This window comes from Meleagris gallopavo, chromosome 1 (genome assembly GCF_905368555.1).
Source record: "Meleagris gallopavo chromosome 1, MGAL_WU_HG_1.1, whole genome shotgun sequence".
NCBI classification, from domain to species: domain Eukaryota; kingdom Metazoa; phylum Chordata; class Aves; order Galliformes; family Phasianidae; genus Meleagris; species Meleagris gallopavo.
In genome coordinates, this window is record NC_139404.1 from 117,761,084 (window position 1) to 117,782,378 (window position 21,295).

At 35.2% G+C, this 21,295-nt stretch overlaps 1 protein-coding gene across 3 annotated transcripts in view; it reads left to right on the forward strand.

Moving 5' to 3' along the window:
• Nucleotides 1-21,295, forward strand: part of RPS6KA3 (ribosomal protein S6 kinase A3) — a 71,291-nt gene that overhangs the window by 32,507 nt on the left and 17,489 nt on the right. For all 3 annotated transcript variants that reach the window (XM_085211015.1, XM_085211011.1, XM_010726167.3), the window contains 12 exons: nucleotides 2,346-2,459; nucleotides 3,934-4,015; nucleotides 5,781-5,861; nucleotides 7,762-7,841; nucleotides 8,855-8,961; nucleotides 10,820-10,857; nucleotides 11,235-11,377; nucleotides 14,451-14,521; nucleotides 18,811-18,899; nucleotides 19,152-19,216; nucleotides 19,322-19,424; nucleotides 20,207-20,331. In XM_085211015.1, the coding sequence (XP_085067141.1) occupies nucleotides 2,346-2,459; nucleotides 3,934-4,015; nucleotides 5,781-5,861; nucleotides 7,762-7,841; nucleotides 8,855-8,961; nucleotides 10,820-10,857; nucleotides 11,235-11,377; nucleotides 14,451-14,521; nucleotides 18,811-18,899; nucleotides 19,152-19,216; nucleotides 19,322-19,424; nucleotides 20,207-20,331 (1,098 nt within the window). The remainder of the gene's footprint in view (nucleotides 1-2,345; nucleotides 2,460-3,933; nucleotides 4,016-5,780; nucleotides 5,862-7,761; nucleotides 7,842-8,854; nucleotides 8,962-10,819; nucleotides 10,858-11,234; nucleotides 11,378-14,450; nucleotides 14,522-18,810; nucleotides 18,900-19,151; nucleotides 19,217-19,321; nucleotides 19,425-20,206; nucleotides 20,332-21,295) is intronic.

A 21,295-nucleotide genomic window follows, 5' to 3' on the forward strand; every position in this document is an offset into this window, starting at 1 on the left:
TACTGATTCCCATACTAGAATGCTGCCTCTACTCCCTCATCTCAAGAATTAGTTAGTTATATCTTTGTGTATATAGGTCAAATAAAGGTCTGGAGCAAGGAAGACTTACTTAGTTCAAAAGAGATGGATTAGATAATATTTAAGCAAATTGAATGTACATAAGTTCATATGCCATGATGGATGCTCACAAGAGTGCTGGGGAGACCTGAGTGTCCTTGTGAGATTGCTCTTGATTATCTTCTAATGATTGTGGCCAGAGGACTAGAAAAAGGCATGTGTTGCTCCTGTTTTCAAAAGGGTCAAGAAGGAAGAAAACAACAGGCTGGCTATCCTCACCTCATTTCCTAGGGAATCAAGGGAGCATGTAATACTGGAAGCTATTTCCACATACATGAAAGGAAAGGAAGGAAGATTGAGATTAGTAGGTATGGATTCACAAATATGAAATCATGGTTGATCATCTTCTACAGAGAAATGGGTAGGAAGAGAAGAGTGGTGGGTACTGTCTCCTCAATTTCAGTAAGACTGAATGCACTCTTTCCTATAAGATGCTTGTATGAGCTGCTGCTCCTGAAATGTGGGCTGGATTATCAAACAGACTGTGGTCTGGATGGTGTGAAGCTGCACCTGGGGAGGAATAACTCCATGCACCAACAGTGTGCCAGCCACCAGACTGGGAGGGAAAAAAATATATCTTTGTAGAGAAGGACCTGAAGATGCTGAACACCAGGGTAAATGTGTGCCAGCAATATGTTGTTATGGCAAAGAAGGTCATGTTCCTTGGGCTGCATTAAGAGGCTGCATTAAGAAAAGCATTGCTAGCAAATAGAAGGGAGTTTTCTTACCCTCTGCTCTAAGTACCACATCTAGGCTCTCTAGTACAAGTGATACAGAGCTACTGGAGAGAGTAATGTAACAGTATACAAGGGTCTGGAATGTCTGTCATGAGAACAGGTTGAGAGAGTTGAGAGTGTTCACCTTTAAAAATAAAGGCTCTGGGAGGGATCTCATAAATGGATGTAATTGAAAAGTGAGTGCAAAGAGCCATGGAGCCAGGCTGTCCTCACCAGCGCCCAGTGACAGGACAAGAGGCATTAGGCACAAACTAGAATGTTGGAGAGTCCCTCTAGTCATAGAATTGTTAAGGTTGGAAAAGACCTCTAGGATCACCCAGTCCAACCATCAACCTATCACCATCACGCTCACTAACCAAGTGCCTCAGTGCCACATCTACATGTTTCTTGAAAATCTCCTGGGATGTGGACTCCACCACCTCCCTGAGCAGCCTGTTCCAATGCCTCAGCAGTCGGTCTTTCTGAGAAGAGGTTTTTCCAAATATTTCAATATCTAATCTAATATCCAACTAATCATCAGAAAACACTTTTTTTTTTAACCGTTTGAGTGACAGAGTTCTAGCATAGGCTACCCAGGGAGGCCGTGAAGTCTCTTCCTTAGAGATCTCTGATAGCCCTCTGAGCATGGCTCTGGGCACTGTGCTCTTGGTGACTGTGGTTAAGCAGGGTCTTTTAACATGAGCAGAGCTGCCTTTCAACCTCAGCTGCTCTGTGATTCAGTGAAATAAATCTGAGATGCTCACTGAATAGAGGAAAAGTGTTCTTGGATTTATTTGTTCAGTCACAGTAACTTACAGTCAGTGCTGCTTAGACTCGGTTGTATGTAACGCCTAGGTAGTTCTTCAGATGATACTGATAGAGTGCAGTGTCTTTCTTCTTTTGTATGATTACTTAGAAGCTTTGGGGTTCTTTCCTTGTGGGACAAGCGGGGTTGCTTTCAGACAGTTTTCAAATTTTGTTTAGAAAATATAAAATAAAGTGGAGAGCAGAAAATAATTAGAAGGTCCACTGACTCAGTCATCTTCATTCAAGTGTTAAAAATAGTCCTTTCCAAAGAGATTTGGTCCACTTGATGTATAAATACGTGTGCCTTAAGAAAACTAAATTATTAGGAAGATTGATTTCCACTCCTGAGTTGTGAATTTGAAATGGAGATTATGAACCAAACAACACGGGCCTCAGCACAAAAGCTTGGGAACCACTGGCTTGTTCTTGTTGGCTCTGTTATTGTTTATGCTCTGATGCATCTCTGGAAGTTTAAGCCACATAATCACTAAACTAGGGCTGCCTTTTGTAACACACAGTTTTTATCTGTTAATGTCTTAATTATGGGAGTAGTATTGCTCAATGTTTTGCTTACATTTGGGAGCATGTAGTTGGTTATATGCTTGGTGGCACTGTTATTTTTCAGTGTATTGTGAAATTCTAAACATTTTAGGAAGTTGCACCAGTAAAGAAAACTTAACTTATTCCCCCCTTCTCCTCTGTTAGGAAGAAGAAATCAAAGAAATTGCAATAACTCATCATGTAAAGGAAGGACATGAGAAAGCAGACCCTTCACAGTTTGAACTTCTGAAAGTGCTTGGACAAGGATCCTTTGGAAAGGTTAGTAATCTAACTCCTATGAAGTAAAGTATTCTGTTATAGACTCAACACTTCTGGCACTTTAGTGAGTGTTGTCTATGCCAAGATCTTAATAGGTGTACATAGTCTATAACATTAGTTGTCTAAATCCAGCTTAAAAATGAAACAGTAACTTTTTGTGACATTGAGAAAGAGTGGAATATGCACTGTAAGACAACAGAGCCTTTTAATCGATTTTCAAACTAAATTGAAGTTCTAAATATAATAATAAATTCTAGTATATAACATTAAACTTGTCTTAGATGTTAGGAAAAAGTAGAATAGTCAGCTTTCTTTTAGTGGAAAGAAGGTACTCTTAGTTATGTTATTGGAGTAGTAATTCCAGTTATCTGACTGACTTGTAACATTGTAAAAACATGTCATCTCAATTTTTTAGTATTTATGCAAAACAAAACAACAACCAAAAAAAAGATTAATATTACAAAACCCCAAATACTTTTTATAAAAACTTGGGAAGATGGCATTACTACTCCTTCAGTTTCTAAAAACTAATTTGTATGTTTTTCAAGGAATGTTAACTCAAGAGGAAATTGGATACAGAAACTGAGATTAATCTAAACTCATATAAAATGTTTAATATTCTCATTTACTATTACGTGTCTTTGTGCTTTTTTTATAAATAACCAGAAAACCTGTGGCAGATACTTTTTCCCTTCTCATTTCTAAATTTGAAAATTGTCTTTACATCTTTTATTAGGGCATAAAAAAAATACATATATCCCACTTAAGGAAGCCTTTTACACTGAAAAAGAATCATGGTATCATAGAGTCATGAAGATTGGAAAAGGCCTCTAAGGTCATGTAGTCCAATGTCCACCTAAGTTGATGCTATTTATACTTTATTGATATATGTGGAACTCAACCAAAGCATGTCATAACAGCTATGCTTTGACACAACGTTGGTTCTCACTATTTGATATGTTAAAATGAACAATTTTGTTAAGCTTTGATTTACATGATTTTCTGAATCAGTCTTTGTACACGTCTATTTTTATATCAGACAACTTTTTCATTTGCTCGTTTGCTTTATCATCTTATTATTAAAACAGAGCTACTTAAAGATAAATATCAGAAAGTTTTGTTTGATCATAAAGTTGAATTTAGTGTTTCAGATTTGTCTTCTAAGAAAATCCAAATTCATCCCTTCTTTTACTCACTGAAATGAATTAAGATAAGCAGTCTACCAAACTAATTCTGGTTTACTTGGAACCTTTTAGGTTATGAAGTGAAACTGTAAAAATGCAAGGAAACTGTTTTTGTGTTCAGCAGGATCTAAAGAGAACTGTCAAAGAAAGATGGAGTTAATAGTAGAATTAGGAGGGAGTAACAAGGATGAGTTTCATTGGAATACTATTTACTCAAATTTCTTACCAAATCATATTCATCTGATTTTCCTTTGTTTTCTTTTAAGAATTCTTTTTAATTCTCTATGCAGGTATTTCTTGTCAAAAAAATCTCAGGGTCAGATGCCAGGCAGCTTTATGCAATGAAGGTATTGAAAAAGGCCACTTTGAAAGGTAAGCACTGTTTGGAGCAAAGAGATAGGAAAATCATAGGCATTGTTACAAAGAAATCTTTACACACAAGAGTACTCTACAGATTGTATATATCTTAGAGCTACTTCTGTTAAGCAGCAAATAGCAGAATATAGTGATTAATATTGTAAAGCCATAAGGATTTTGTAAACAGTACAATATTGATAGAATTAGAAAAGGAAGTAGGTTCGGTTCTCTACCATGTTGAGTGTTAGATCTTTGTCAGTGATGGTGGCTTAAAAGAGCAGTTGTTTCTTCTGCTGCCTGACTTGCTCCTGAGCTGTTATCTGAAACAAAATGTCCTTCCTTATTTCATTTGCTGTGCATCACAGAAGATAAGTTAATACTGTTTGCTCATTTGTATTTATGTTATGATATTTAAAAGTGCATTGTGCCTGATGTTTTATTTTAAAAGCTCTAAACTCTGGAATTCAAGTCTATATTATTTCTATAAATTTCAGAAGTATACAGTACCTTTTCCCAAAACTTTGGCACTTGCTCTTAGATATAGATATTCGATGAAAACTTAAGTTACATGTGCAAAAATGAATTCTAAAATGAGTCCTTTGTTAATGAAAATAATCTCTTGCACTAATCCCTTAACCTGAATGTGTATTTGTTTTATGTCATTGTTAGTATTTCAGTCTATTTACAGTTCTAAGTCATGACTGCACTGAAATTGAAATAATTTTGAAATAGCTCTGACAACATATGAAACACCTCTGTTACTGATATAAAACTGATCTGTAGTTTTAACGTTTTTTTTTTTAATTGGAAAATATTCATGGAATGACTTGTAAACAGAAGCTTCACACTTGTATTGAATCTCCATTAAAATGTTGAATGTGATTTTTTTTCTGCTTAAGATCTACTGCCAAATGTCTATTTCAAATCTCATGCTTACAATCTTTTAGACCTGTTAGTGAGGGTGTGAGTGCTTTTTCAACCGTTTCCTATATTCTGATTACTCTGCTTTGTGGCACGTGTTATTCTCATTATTTACTTCCCATTTTTCTGAAATCAATTTCCACTCATTTAAAATCCTTTATCTTCAATAGCCTTTTATTCCTAGGACTGTTAATTGCTTAGAATTAGAGTCAAAGATAGCAGTTGTTTTTTTTTCAGGTGTTTGATAGCCTGTCTCCATCACTTCTTAATGGTGGCTTAATCTTATGTATGAAAAGTACAGTACAAACTGTGGCTCCAGTTCTACCTGAGCATGGGGAACAGAAATACTGAAGCTAGTATTTGAAAAATAGTCACTTCAGGGCCCTAAGCACTCGAGGATGCAAAAGTCTTGAGCAGAAAGGTGACACTAACAGGATATCACACTTTTCACACTTTGTATCTAAATTTTCAGATGCTCTTGAGCATAATTTGTTTCATATTTTAAGAGCAGAGTTTCAAGCAAATGAAGGGTACTACTAAAATCTTAATATAAAACTAATTGGAAACAATACTGTTTTTCTATAATTGGAGCTTTTTGAGATCTCGTTATAATTTTAAATAACACACTCTATTACTTGATTTGCCCAAGATTCCATATATCTTGGAATTCCATTCCAGATTCTTTCAAATCTATTTTATGATATTGTTGTTCTGAACAAAAGCTCAAACCGTGACCTACTTTATGAATAGTATTTGTAATACTATTGTATGTGATTTTAAGCTTATCAGGAAATGCATGAGAAATGCTAACTCATAATATGAATTCAGTTTTCTTAATCTTGCTTATGTTCTATTGTAGTTCGAGATCGAGTTCGGACAAAAATGGAACGTGATATCTTAGTAGAAGTTAACCATCCTTTTATTGTCAAGTTACATTACGGTGAGTTTGAAGAAAAAGTACATCTCACAGATGAGTGTTTGTCAAGGTGATAACCTACCAAACATTAACTGCAGATCAAAGAATGATGGAAAAAAATACGCTATCTAAATCTTGGTCATGCAGAGGCTTGCTGTATAGTAATTCTCACACACTGCAAGTATGTGGTTAACTTCATGCACAGTCTTAAATCTTTCTGTGTAGGATTGAGCATCTGTAGCCCTCTGCTTTATCAAAAAGGACAGTTATCTATTTACTTTTTTTTCTATGTTATTCACTGTTTAAATTGATTTCTTTTCCCTGTCTTGCTCTTTAGAAAATATGCAATGGCATCACTTAACAGATTCATTAAAATTAGTATCTTCATCCGTGTTGTTGACAGTGGGGTTGTGTGGATGTTGGTGTCATCTTGGTGCTGACGACACCAAGAAATGGAATGTGGTTGACACAGAAGAGGAATGGGATGCCATCCAGAGGGTCCTAGATGGGTTTGAGCAGTGGGCCCAGGTGAACTTCATAAAGTTCAACAAAACCAAGTTGTACCTGGATCAAGACAACCATCACTACCAATACAAGCTGGAGGATGAAAGGATTGAGTGCAGTCCTGCCAAAAAGATCTGGAGATACTGGTGGATGTCAAGCTGGACATGAGTCAGCAGTGTGCCCTTGCAACCCAGAAAGCCAACTGTATCTTGGGCTGCATCAAAATAAGTGGGGTGAGGGAGGTGATCCTGCCCTTCTACTCTGTTGTAGTGGAGCCTCACTTGGAGTACTGTGTCCAGATGCGAAGTCCTTAGTACAGGAGAAGCATGGACCTCTTGGTGCATGTCCAGAGAAGGGCCACAAAAATGATCCAAGGGATAGAACACCTCTCCTATGAGGACAGGCTGAGAGAGCTGAAGCTGTTCAGCCTGGAGGAGGCTTCAGAGAGACCTGATAGCAGCCTTTCAGTATCTAAAAGAGCTACAGAAAAGAAGGGAAAGGACTCTTTAGCAGGGTCTGTGGTGATAGAACAAGGGAAATGGTTTCAAGTTTAAAGAGGATTGATTTAGACTGGATATAAGGAGAAAGTCTTTTACAGTGAGGGTGGTGAGGCAATGGAGAAGTGGTCGATGCCCTATCCCTGGAAACTTTAAAGGCGAGGCTGGATCAAGCCCTGGGCAACCTGATGTAGCTGTGCATGTCCCTGTTCATTGCAGGGGAGTTGGAAAGGACATTTAAAGGTCATCTAGTCAAACTCTATGGATTCTGTGATTCTGTTATATGAAAATTGGTTTAATTTTAATTGCATGGGCATACATAAAAATGTATTCATGTTGAAGAGAGAAAAATAATTCTCTCAAAATATCTTACAGAATGTAAACTGAAAGGAGGATAACATTGACAAATAGTTAATTTTTTATTGTTCAATTCATATTTTTCCTTTTAGGATCTATTTCTTTTCCTACTGTTCAAATCTCGGCTCTTTATCACTCTAACATTGGCTTTCACCATCTACTGTTTCTCAAACTACACTACATCTCCCTGCTTAGCTGAGTTTCCTGAAGTTTTAGAATACATACTTCTGTTACTAATTTGCTTTTCTGGGTGTGGGCTTTTTTACTTTCAAATGCTGCAGTACCAAAATACGTTTTTTTTTTCATTATTTTTTAGACATTATGTTGGTGATATGCTTTCCATTTGCATGGCGTGAGAGTTGCTTTGTTCGTGATGGGGAAGAATTTAATAATTTTAAAAATTTTTTCCCACAGGGGAAAAAGAAGAATAATTAATTCTTATAAATTAAAAAGAAGGTAAAAGATTAAGAAAGATAAAGTAAATCAGGGTGAATTATTGAGTATGTTATTCTTCTAACCATGGGTAGAATTAGATAATGTTTAATGCTTTTAATTGTTCTTTCCAGCTTTTCAAACAGAAGGGAAGCTATATCTTATTTTGGATTTTCTCAGGGGAGGAGACTTGTTTACACGCTTATCCAAAGAGGTAAACTTTCTTTATTTGAAAATCATATATTAATAAAACGTTACTATAAATTGCCTATATATATGGGTGGTTTACTCTTTGTAAGCCAACTTTCACTGAACGAAACTGTAAGTATATTCTTAACCAGTAATGTTTTTGTTTTGTTTTTTTCTCACAAATGGTCATTTCATGAGAATGCTGTTGGTAATTTACATTGTCTAAGCCTTTTTTTTTTCCAGAAACAGTAGTCTTTCTGTATTGCTTTTTATGCCTTGCTTAGATTTTCTTCTCCTATTGCTACCACAATTTGATGTGTCAGAAAGAACATGAATTTATATTAAGCATGGATTTTCAGAAACTTTCAGTTTCTTGTAGAGACTTGTCTTCCTGAATATGGCTGTACTAAATATTGGATTTTTTTTTTTTGGTAGAGATAACATCAGCAAATACTTCTGTACAAGCTTTGAGCTTACATCTTTTCTTTAAATCTACAGAAGTGAATATACATACTATTTTAATTCTTATAAAGGCCGTTTTCTTAGTTCAGTTTTTGTTCTTCCCTTTCTACAGTTAAATCTCAGGTTGCATCTTGGGGGTTTTTATCATCATTCTAGGTTTTTTGATAGTCTTGGAGAAATTCAGGCATTTGAATTTTAATCTCTTTGTCTGGAAACAAAATGTTCACATCCAATGAAGAGGTAGTCTCATTCTTTAAATGTTTCCATTTTTTCAGTTTTGCTGCCATGCATCTTTTTCTCTTGACCAATCAGGAGTAAATAACCTGTTTTGCAGACAGTATAATGTAGTACTGTCTTCAGAAGTATGTACTGTGAAACAGTATTAATGATGAAATGCTAGGTTTTGTATAACTAAACATTGAACTGCTAGTTGTTTTTTAAAAAAGAAGGGGAGGGAGTATTATGAAGAACTATTCTGCAACAACAGTCGTCTACAATCAAATTCTGGATTATTTACTTGGTGCTAATATAAGCTTTAGAGATTCTGCATGTAAAATAATGTTCTGCCTTTTTCAGGTGATGTTCACAGAAGATGATGTTAAATTTTACCTAGCGGAATTAGCGCTTGCTTTAGACCATCTCCATAGCCTTGGAATAATATACCGGGACCTGAAACCAGAAAAGTAAGAATCCACTGCAGCAAATGAAGCACATTAATTTGATTTGTATAGCACTTCAACTACTGCACTTCTCTTTCCAGCTGTTAAATTTTAATTTTATATATTTATTACACAAACTGAACAGGAGTGGAGATGGGGGAAATTTGTAGAGTTCTTTAATTTAAAAAGTTGGATTTTATTTGTAATCAAAAAGGAGTCTAGTTTGAGTGATATGCCAAGGACTATACATTGCTGTAAGTAGAAAGTGTACTGAAAGGTGTGTGCCTTTACAATGAATGAGACATTTTTAGCATTTTTTTTGGTTGCTAATGAATTGCACTTGAAGGCTTAAAAATAAGCCTTTTTTCTAAAGCTGATTTTTAAAATATACTGGAATAAGAGCAGAATGGAGTTTAAATTTAAAAGATGAAAATAGTATGTTAAGTGCTTATTTAATCTGTTGGCAATCAAGAAATTACACTGAATTTAAATTAAGCTTGGAACTAAAAACTCCAGTGTAGTGTTGCCCTTCAATAACTTAGTTGTATCTGTCTCATTCAAAGGATTGAGTCCTGTCTCCTGTTCTTTTGTCTTCCATAACTTTTTCAGTGTTTGAAGATGTAAAGAAGGAAATGCCAGTAACATCATCAGTAAAATTTTAAAACATTTCAGATAAAAATGCAAACACTTTAATGTATGCTCTAGTATTTGGAAAGGAGCCTACATGAAAACACAGCATGTGCGCCTCCTCTGTTGTGCTTGATAAGGTTGTTAATACAACTCACTGCCAGGACATCTGAAAGTCTGCTGTCCTTGATGATACCACTTCTCTGTTATGGCTATGTGGAGAACCTAAAAAGCCTGTGAGATAATTGTCTCATGCCAAGTATTAGCAGAAAAGAAAATGAGTATAACAAGCGTTATAGAATTTAGCTGTTACATAGGACTTCCATTACTATAGCCTGTTCTTTTGTGCATCTTTTAGAAATAAAACACAAATTTTAAAATGTCATGCCTTATTTGACAAGAAGGAGGATTCATTCTCAAATCAGAAACTTGCTGACAGTTAGTTTCAAGGGGAAAAGAATGAAATCATAGTTGTAAAAAGCCAAAGTAACTGCTGCCTCAAACAGCAAAATCTTTTCATCTTTTCATTTTAGGCATGCAGAAATTTTTTCAAAAGTTGAAATTGGAAGAGATAACAATAACTCACAGACTATACTGTCAGGCAATTTCCCACTATGGAAAGTGGAAGGAGGAAAAGGGTGTTGTATATCTAGTTTGTCTCTCATTGCAATTAAATGCAGTGGTTGTTAAGGGGAGTTGGTGTCTCCCATGTGTGGCCCCTTATTTTTGTGATTGTAATAAACAGGCTTTTACTGTGGGGCCTGTTGGATATAAGTCCTTTGGTATGTGAGAATATTTGTTAACGTTATTTAAAGTTGTGAACATTCTTTGAAACCATAATTACAAATTAATGCACATTTTGTGTACATACACGAGCATAACAGTTCTTGGTCAGTTTAGGAGTAATAGAAATATATCTCTCATTACCACATCTAATTAAAATAAATACATATGTTACAGGTGGCCAAAACTGAAAATTCAAGCTAACTTACTACATTCCATGCTGAATTTAACAAAATAGATGAATAAAAATCTGATATACTGAATCTGTTTCATAACCTTTAATGAGAAAGAGTTAAAGGATAAGAAAATGTGTATTTCCAAAGTATCTCCTCCTAATGATGCATTTTCATGTGCTCGCTTCTGTGTGTCTTTGTTTGTGCTGATCTGTCAGTTCTCAGATGTTGTCAATATGCTGTTTGAAACAATAGTTAAGATTGTTAAGATTGTTTTTTTGTTTGTTTTTTTTTTGTAGCATCCTGCTTGATGAGGAAGGACATATCAAATTAACAGGTGAACAAAAGGCAATTGCAACATGTGGATTTTTCTGTTCATAATAGTCTTTGAATCTCCCTCTTTTTTTTGTTAGAGCAACGCAATGAAATCAACTGTTTTAACTAGTAGGTGCTTCTGCTGTGGATCAGATAGCGTAATTAATTTGGATTAGATAAAATATGTATGATATTGTTTTGGAAATATATCTGACATTGTGGCCCTATAAAGTTTGGGGGTGGGGCTAGTTCCTGTATGTGTATTTAGGCATGTATATTCATGACTGATAAAAGCATCATGTTTCACATTGTGGTAAGGGTATTGCCCATTACTGATTCAAAGTAAAAAAAAAAAAAAAAAAAAAAAAAGACATTTTGAACTATTGTATTTTCTTCCAGATTTTGGCTTAAGTAAGGAGTCGATTGATCATGAAAAAAAAGCCTACTCTTTCTGTGGGACAGTAGAATATATGGCACCTGAGGTCGTTAATCGACGAGGTCATACACAGAGTGCAGACTGGTGGTCTTTTGGTGTTTTAATGGTAGGTTTCTGGTAAATGCAATAATAACAATACTGCTTTACGAGGTTTGTTGAAATAAATATTTAAATGTGTAGGGTGACCTTTAAATGAGTTGTAACTACCTGAAAATTTTGAAGTACTTGGAAATTAATAACAATAGATTAACACTTGGATCAAGATTGTGGACTAGGTCTCATATCAACACCGACAATATGCCTTTGGTTATTGTTGAATTGAAATACTATACATCTATTGTGTTTCAATATTATGGAGACTAACAGGAGTACTAAAATATACAGGACAAATACTGTCTTCCAAGTTGAGTAAGACCTTTAGATCCAAATCTTAAATATAAACTTATTCACAAGAGGAAAAAAAAAAAACAAAACTGAGCAATAACATCTTGAAAAGTCTCCAGTGTAACTACAACTTGTTAGGATAATGACAGCTGTTGTTTGTGCATATCAGAGCTAAATGTAAATGATGCCGAGCTGATAGAGATGCTCAGGAGGACCCACCTTACAGTGTTTCTGCAAGGAGCTAACATCTGCTGAATTGTAGATTCAGGGGGAAATATGTGTATTAAATATGGCTTTGGAGAAAAAAATATATATATTAGGAATGCTTAATGGCCTTTAACATATATAATTGGTGTGCTTTTTTGCTGTGAAGTTAAAAATAACTGTTTTTAAAGGAATTTTTTTTACTGCTTCTGTAGTACATCTACAAATGTAACAGTATAGTATGTGTGCTTTGTAGTACAAGAAGGACTTTTGTGTCTGAAAATGTCGTCATATCATATTTTAATCATCTAGAATGCTGTTGTGATCTGAAAACTGACTATGTAAAAGTAGCACCTGATGACTAAACTCTCCCCAGACAGACAAGCACAGACACACACTCAAAACTGCTCATTTTATCATTAAGAATGCATTTAATCATTACTGTAGGCTTTGAGTATGCAGTCAATTAGAGGAAAATTACAACGTAGTAGCAAAATATTTCTGGTTGATGATAACACAAATATAGTTAAACTTCAGCTTTATTTGATACAGCTGAAAAATATTAGTTTTGTGCTAATGAAGCACATGTTAATGTTGAAAATTGCTGAAATATGTTAGACTTGACTGCTGTAGTTTTCAGTCTAAATGCACTGCATTTTTAAACACCTTGGCTTCAATTTTAAATATGAAAATATGTCCTCAGAGAGCAGAGCCTCTAAATTAGTACACAGAATGCAGTGCTATTTTCTGAGACATATTTTTCTTGTGTGTCTCTAGTTCAGATGATAATTTTCATAGGCAATCTGTATCTATCCGCTCTTAATTCAAATCTGTGTTGAAGAAGCAAGGTGTTGGTGGCATAATATGAGTACACAGTATCTAGACTGAGCAGAAGTTATAGCGTAGAAATGGAGACTAGGAAGGTAATCATTTTTCACCCTGTCTCCTGCTGTAGGACATGAAGTATGTGTAAACCATCATTGAACAGTAACTTTTAGTATGTTCTTAAAACAGTGGATATTTTCATGGATGCCAGACATCTGAAAATGATCGTTTAAAGCTGAAGCATTATAGATTTGTACTCTCCTGCTGAAATAAATAACAAATGGTAACTACAGAAGGCAAATGTTGACTTCAAGTACTGTTGGGCTGTAGGCATTGGATTATGGTGGTGTTAAGCAAGGAGGGGTTGGAGTGGAACAAGTAACACCTGTTGAGCTGTAATGGGTATACTTGTAACAAATGAGAGCTTGCAAAAGAAACTCTTTGTTATTAATGTAGGCCAATCTAGACCAAGTAAATATTAAAATTAAGTATAACGTGTAACAACACAAATTTGCTCTTAAAAAAAAAAATTCCTAAGTGTAGATTATGAACCAGATCATTCTAAACTAAAAAAAAAAAAAAATTTTGATAGTTCTGCTTTATGGCAATTATGTAAAAACAGTTGAAGTTGAAAGTACTGCTTTTTTGTTTTGCCTGCGTATTAACTTCAAGATTTTATATAGAAGTATGTAGGTAAAAAGCAATAGAGTACAAAGTATCTAGGAGCCCTTACTGAGAATGTTTTTTTAGGATAGTAGGAAATTTAAATTTTAATAAAAGAATTTCAGATTTAAGAAAACTACAGTTGTACATTATTCGCTGAAATTATCACTGTGAATTTTTAATACTTAAAGATTGAATTTTTGGCTCATAACGGAAAGATTAGAGGACATCTTGTATTTAGGATGGCTTAAGCTTGCAGAAGCTATTCAGAGAATTATTTTACAATTACTTCAATTTTGATGGCTCCAGCTGTATGTCATGAAATTTCATTAGACTAAATTGTTTTGCAGCTCTTAAACCAAAAATCAAGATTCCTGCCACAGCACTGGCTGCCATGTCTGCTGCCAGATGGCTTTCAGTACCTCAGATCTGGTATCCCTGCAGAAGTTCTGCAGCCCAATAGAAGTTCCTTTATTTTTATCTATTTTTACTTGGTCGCTTTCAGAACAGATCAGTATTTTAACAGTGTCTATTGCCTTCTGCCAGGCACTGTAGATTGTGCATGCATGTACTGTGTAGCTCCTACGTGTTCCTTCAGACTTTATTTCCACTGTATGCATACAGTAACCAGTTTTTCATCATGCATGTCTTTGTCAATCAACTAACTTTTTTCCCTCTTCCAATAAAGACTATGTATTTGCTGATTTTAAGCACTTTAATATTTTTAAAATATCTCTGCGTGAGGACAAATTGTCACTAACTTTTGAAAGGGGAACCTTTTTCCCCACTCTTGCCCTCTTGGAAACTAAAATATAGTTGTGTAGCTCAAGTTTTCTTTTAAGGCAGAAGTGGTACACAGAACAGTATAGGCTAAATTGTTCAGGTGAAAGCATGTCGAGCAAGGTATCAATCTAGGAAGATGTTTTGCAGCGTTAAAATAGCAGAGGCTGCTATTCAATTTAAACTGTACAATGAGAAGTTGTTTTGCACAGACTTGATTGTTAATATGCATGAATTTTGGAAGGTTAAGATGCTGAGTAGTTTTGTCAAAAATTAGATTCTTGTCCAGGTAATGTAATTGATGAAAGTTTTACTCTATACAGTTTGAAATGCTCACTGGTACTCTACCTTTCCAAGGGAAAGACAGAAAAGAAACCATGACTATGATTCTCAAGTGAGTACACTCTTATTTATATATCTCATCAGGTATTCTACAGGGATGCCCTCCGGGCTGCAATATCTAATTTCTACTCTTCCCTCATTTCCAAAGGTACTGGTAAATCCTCACTCCCTATTAATTCCCTTTGCCATCTATCTAATTTGCCTTTCTATTCCTCCCCCTTACCAGGTACAAAGAATTTCATAGCAGTTCTTTTCATCTATAATAACAACTTCTTCAACCATATTATCTTTCCCATCTATAATATTTTAACCTTCTTATCCTTCTTGATATCCTGTACATTTTTTCCTTGTTGTTTTGTTGCTTTTTCCTTTTGAGAAAGTATTTTCTCTCCTTTTCCTTCTCTTTCTTACCAGCTCCTTACCCTACTACTTTATATTCACTGCTGCCAACAGCTTGCTTCCCTGAAACTTCTCATATACTCCTATGACTTACCCAAGCTCCAATTTTCCTCTTTGCAATTTGCAGTGTAGGTTTTGCATTAGCTATATTGTGGAAATTGCTTTCCTTCATGCAGTTTAACGTACTTGTTTTTGCTATTAATGGCTGCTTTTTTTCTTTACTGTTGCCCTACATCTTTTTTGATCTAATACAACCTATGACGCGATATTCCCACATTCAAGACTGTAATCCAACTCTGTGCAAACTATTCTGTTTTATCATATCATAATTTCACTTCTGTGTCAAAAACTTTTTTTTTACTAACGCCATTTGTTTTTTCCCAGAAGCTCATAGGAATGTTTCAATATTCTCATTTGTTTCTTCTTTCATAGTTAATTGGCGTCCTTTGTCCTATTACCACTAAATATCAAAACCAGCACTACTTCTACACCAACAGCCTGCTTTTAAAAATTCTTTCATATTTTTCTAACAAATTTGCATGTGAAGACTCCTTGAAAGCGTACTCGTCCTGGCTTTTGCATTCATAGTGCATGTACATGGTTGTTCTTTGCCCCTGCTTTTCTTTCCATATTTGTGGGTATATTTAGTGGTGCTAATTTCTACCACTGTCTCAACACCGTGCTGATTTACATCTTCATGTCACAATTATTAAGTGTTTTTAACTAAAAGGCTCTATTTATTCACAGCAAGTATAAACTAGTTCTGCCCACCTTCTGTTTACAAGAAAGTAGTCTGAGATTGTTCAGCTGCACTCATACTTACGTTAAGAGCCATGCTTTTTTTATCCATGTCTCAAATCATGTATTTCTCTTCTTTATCTACCTGTCTGCATGTGATTCCACTATTACTTGACAATCTTTCCACTGGTGCTTCAAAAATTTTGTTCAGCTGGCATGTAGAATATCCTCCTTGCAAGTTAACTGACATTCGTAGTTACTTTCAGATTTCATCTGAGCATGCATCTCTAATTCCCTTTCCAATTTCCCTCAGCTTCTGGTCTTAACTGCTACTTGTTTCAGAAAGCTGTACAAAAAATGTGATGTGAAGTAAAGAATTTTTAGCTATCTTTTAATGTGCAGTACATCAATTCTGTACGTATGTTTTATAGGTCACTCCAAAAGTAATGCCTCCTGCTTATTTCCATGGAAACGACAACAAATACAAAGAGTGCAATAACACTTAAAAAGAAACACTAAAGCAAATTCTCAGCTACAGAACACTCATTTTCAGCATAGTTAACAACATTAACTACACATTTTTCTAGTAATGAACAAGAGTTTGCATGCCTCATTCATAAAAAATCTGTGCCAGCAGAGGTGATCCACTGTCGCCACTGCTGCAACACACAACCCAGTGCCTCACTGTGCTCACATCCATTGTTTGGTCTCCGTAAATGTTCAGGAAACATTGCTGAATGTCAGTGGGTGCAATTTTTTTCTGCACGCTGGAATTCAGTTCCACACTTCTGCTTTTTAGATACTTTCATGTCAGGCACCATTTGTCAGACTGCCACTCTGCTGCCATCTGTCACATGGCAACAACATGTAATGCGATACTGGCTGGAAGGTTCAACCTCTACTGCTGTACCATCAGCATCCACTCTGATGTCATGGGCTTACATAATAAAACATGAGGCATTACTTTCAAAGCAGCACTCAAACATACCTATATACATACAAGTCTGTTTTGCTGTTGATAATATGAACAACTGAAAAAAGTAAATTATATTTAAAGGTTTCTAAGTTCACATTTTTTGTCTGGCCCCATAAATATTAGTGAATGGCAGTATGTTTTCTTTTTATTTTGTGTATAATAGTGAATACACTCCTTACTGTTTTCTTAACTGTTTAAAGTGAACAAGTGTGCATCTGAATTCATCTTTTCATAGTGTATCACTAAGATGCAGCACTTTTCTTACTTTGTCCTTGAAAAATCTGCAAAAAATAATGCATTTGTCTGACAACATGTTTTACTGGGCTCCTTATTTCTTGCTGAGACATGTTTTTATTTTTGTATGTTTTACCTGTAACTGAGAAACACTGCAATTTGAAGAAACCATAGTTTGTAGCAATAAAGTTAACTTTTTTTAATTTTCTCCTTTACTGACATGGTATGCCTTCATATAAAATTGTCTTCATCCATCAGGAATGTCAGGAAAAAAAAATTGCTGTCACTCATGTAGTTTATAAGAAATAGAAATTTTTATAGGAAATCTCAGCTCACAGTCGGTTTGTTCTTTCTACTGTGTCCAGTGGCCACTGAGGGGTTTTGTGGAAGGTGCTCCTTCATGACAGACAGAATGCATTCACAGTCTCTGTGCTTTGTGTTAACGTCCTCTTACTCACTCTGTTGTGGACTGCAGGACATACTGGTCGTCCAGCAGTTCTTCTAAATGTTCTAGCTTTGTTTATCAAGTCGCTTTGGAAAGATGAATTGTGGTTATGTTTTTAACCAAGCTTTAGATATATTTGTTTTTTTCTAAGCAGCTGATCTCTCAGGCTATGTTCCTGGAGTTGGAGCTGTTTTGCATTATAGTGGTAGGGCAAAGATTTTCACCCACGTGACACTGCAGATTTTTGTCATATTTATCTGTTCTCTGTTCTTCAGTAACATTGTTTTACTTAAAATGATACTGTTAAGCTTCTGCATAAGTGTTCCTTGCTTGCATGTTACAGTATAGCTCAGTGAACAGACTTGATACCAAGTGAAAATGCAAAGAAATAATTGCACATAAAATGCATAAGAATTCACCTGATAAAGAGGCATAATAATCAGGGTAACAGCAGATGGCTTTTATCATTATACTGCTGGTCCTGGTCTGCTTGTAGTATATTACTGAAGAGTCCCGAGGAGATAGATTTTTGTTGTTATTGGTTTTTTTTCCAGCTTTTTCATGCAGAAATGAATGGCAAATTTATTAAATTCTAGTTTAAAAGCAATGAATAGTGAATTGATGATGGTGGTTACTGAAGTGACAGAGAGATGAACATTGACAAGTAGCTAGAATGCAAGGCAAATCATGTCTTCTGTAGAAACACAGAGAAAGCTTGTGTGTGAATTGCTACAGACAAGCTACAGGTTAAACAAGACATAAACAGGAGGGAATTAGATCTACCCTGACCACTACCACAGTTAAAAAGGGGGGAGAAGGGGGGAATGAAACCTAATAACAGTGAGAAGATTGCGAGTGGATGTTCAACATTACATGGAGTGAAACGAAAAGAGGTGACAACTTCAAAACAGAATGAAATAGCAACTGCAAAAACTAAAATCTAGAACTTCATGACTGGTAAGGTGCAAAGTAGTATTTGAAATTCAATGAGGAGTGAGACGGGCGAAAAGAGGAGAGTAATCTTTCTCTTTTTACCTGCTAATCTTGCAAGATCTGTCCTACCTTTATTCAATTTGTCTTGTATTTTTCTGTTCTTTTGCATGGGTGTTCTTAATGTACGTCATATGTGGTTCTTTTCTTACACCTTCTAGAATGTATTTTATCTTGCTAGCAGAATGGGTCTTGCTTGATGTCATTTGTTTAAAACTTTGTTTAAAGGTGGATCAAAACAGATTACAACAGTTTGTAAGTTGTTATCCTGTAATAATTTTCAGCTTTTTTTTACATCTTTTTTTAACATTTTTGCATCCTCTACCGAAGTTACTAAGTCAATACTTAAAATATTGTACTACTCAAAACAGAACAAGTTGAAATTACACGTTTACATGACTGACAGCACTTTTGCTACGTTTCTGATGTCTGAAGGCAATTTCTCAGTGAAGCTATTTTGTGTGAATACAGACTTGCTGATTTGTAAAGGGCAGGGAAAGTGCAAAATTAATTCTTAGCTTAATATGTTTGTATGCTATTAAATATTTTTGTTTTATAGGGCCAAACTTGGAATGCCCCAGTTCTTGAGTCCCGAAGCACAAAGTCTTCTGCGAATGCTCTTCAAAAGGAACCCAGCCAACAGATTAGGTAAAGTGTTTAATGGAATGTTTTAAATTGGATCATAAAATTGATAACATAATAATTATATCGACTAAATATGTATGAGGCTTCTTGCTTAAAATAAGCTTCAAAGCAAAAACGTAGCTTGCCTGTTTGCTTTTATGATGATCAGCCAAACATCATCTTTTTATGTGCATTTCTAAAAAAAAATATGTAGTAACGAGAAATAATTTTCTAGTAATCCTTTTGACCAAGAAAATAATTATTCCTTTAAAAAAGGAGCGGGTCCAGATGGAGTAGAAGAAATTAAGAGACATCCATTCTTTTCCAAAATAGATTGGAATGTGAGTATCTCATTTAAAAATAATAATAATTAAACTTCTTAATTAAGAAGTATTTGTTGGTGTCATGAAACTTTTCAATTCACTCTGACCTACCTTTCTCTTTAGAAATTGTACAGAAGAGAAATTCATCCCCCTTTTAAACCTGCAACTGGCAGACCTGAAGATACATTTTATTTTGATCCTGAATTCACGGCAAAAACTCCAAAAGGTAAAAAGAGAAGAATTCAACAATTTATGTATTTAAAAATTAGAAATACTGTTGGCTGCGTCTTGTTCTTGCAGGTTTTGCTGGGCTAAACAAATACTCAAAGATGAATTCCATATTTCATAATATTCCATACTTCATAAATATTTTTATAGTCTTGAGTGCTATTGAGTTGTCCTGTGTAAAAATTGAAGTAATCCTCACCAACAAAACATACAGATAAATTCAATTTTTTCATCTAAATCCCAAGTAATCCCAGTTAATTTAAAGATTATTCTTGTCTTGAATGCAATACCCTGTGGTGTCATTTAATTGTGATGGTGTCCTTACATACTATGTGTATATGGAAACTTAGTAATTTCAGACTTTGGGTGATAAAGTTGCTGTTTCAGAGCAATCTGATTCTGAATAGTTTAACAAAGACTCATTCAGAATATGATAGAAATTCTTGTCTTTAGAAATTGAGGGAGTTCCAAATTTGTGTACTCTTTCTCCATAAATATAAATACTCTGCTGTATGGAAATATTTTCTGCACAGTACCGTTTTTGTATTATAAAATATTGCCTGTCAATATTTCAATTTTGCGGTATTTGCTTATCAATTGTGGCTATAATTAGGATGTGGAAATAATTCAGCACTTGTATTTTAGTACTGAAAAATGCTTTATACAAATTGTGGTTCACGTACTTCACAGAATAAAGTTGCATTTTGCTCTTCAGTATAGCCTAACTGCATCTCTTCATTTTAAAAATTATGCTTTGTAAGTAGATGATGTGTTTTTCAGATTCGCCTGGTATTCCACCTAGTGCTAATGCACATCAACTTTTTCGCGGATTTAGTTTTGTAGCTATTGCATCAGATGATGAAAGTCAATCAATGCAGACAGTTGGAGTGCATTCAATTGTCCAGGTGAGTACATCAACATCAGAGGGGGGAAAAAAGAGTCAATTATGTAGTGTTATCCTCTCTTGATGGAGGGGATGTTTCCTCCATTGTAAGATGAGGTACCATGGCAATGTCATTATCAGCTTTCTACAATAAAAGTAAGGATCAGATTACTTCATTCAAGCAAGATCTCTAAAAGCGCAGGACCTTTTTTATTTCTGAGCATCTGTGAGTGTGAGCAAGCTTCAATCCAGAAATGAAAACATTCTATCCTTCAAACTGTAGTTAATCTTTAATATCAAGCCGTGATTGCGTGGTGAAAAGGAATATAGGCAGCTCCAACATTTTGTTCTACAGCTCAAAATATTGATTACTATAGTGCAGATAGGGAGCACTGGAATACAATTGCAAATTCTGCCTAGATGTTGTGGACTGCTGTATATTTTAGGAATATGTTCAGCCTCTCCCGAACCAATTTGAATTAAATGTGGTCAGCTGTGACATTTTGTGGCTGTTTGTTTATCTTATAGGTCAGTGTTGCAGTACGCACAAGCTTTGGCTTCCTGCTGGTTTTAGGATTACTCCAGTAGTGTCTCCCACATTAGTAATTGTGAGACTGTTAATTTTAGTAGCCTAAAGTGGCTGCTATTTTTATACATTCTCCTACTTCAGGTCCTGCTTATTTTTGGACAGCAAAGCTTTGGCTAGGTGCAGTCCTGTGTGAACAAGAAAGGGGGGCTTCATGCTTGAATGAGTAAGAGGCGTGCTTTGCCTCCTTGTAAGACTGAGATCATTCTAAAAGCATGCACTGGGTAGTTTCCAGTCAGCAGGATGTAAGCAGATGCGTCTACAGGAAAAAAAAGTTGCTGAGGAAAACTAACTGGTGGCCTAAGCTGTGGTGAAAACTTCTTATTGATGTATAGGTAGGAACAAAATGGCAAGCTGTGTGATCAGATTTTCTTATACTTTCACTGCAGGGATGTTTTGT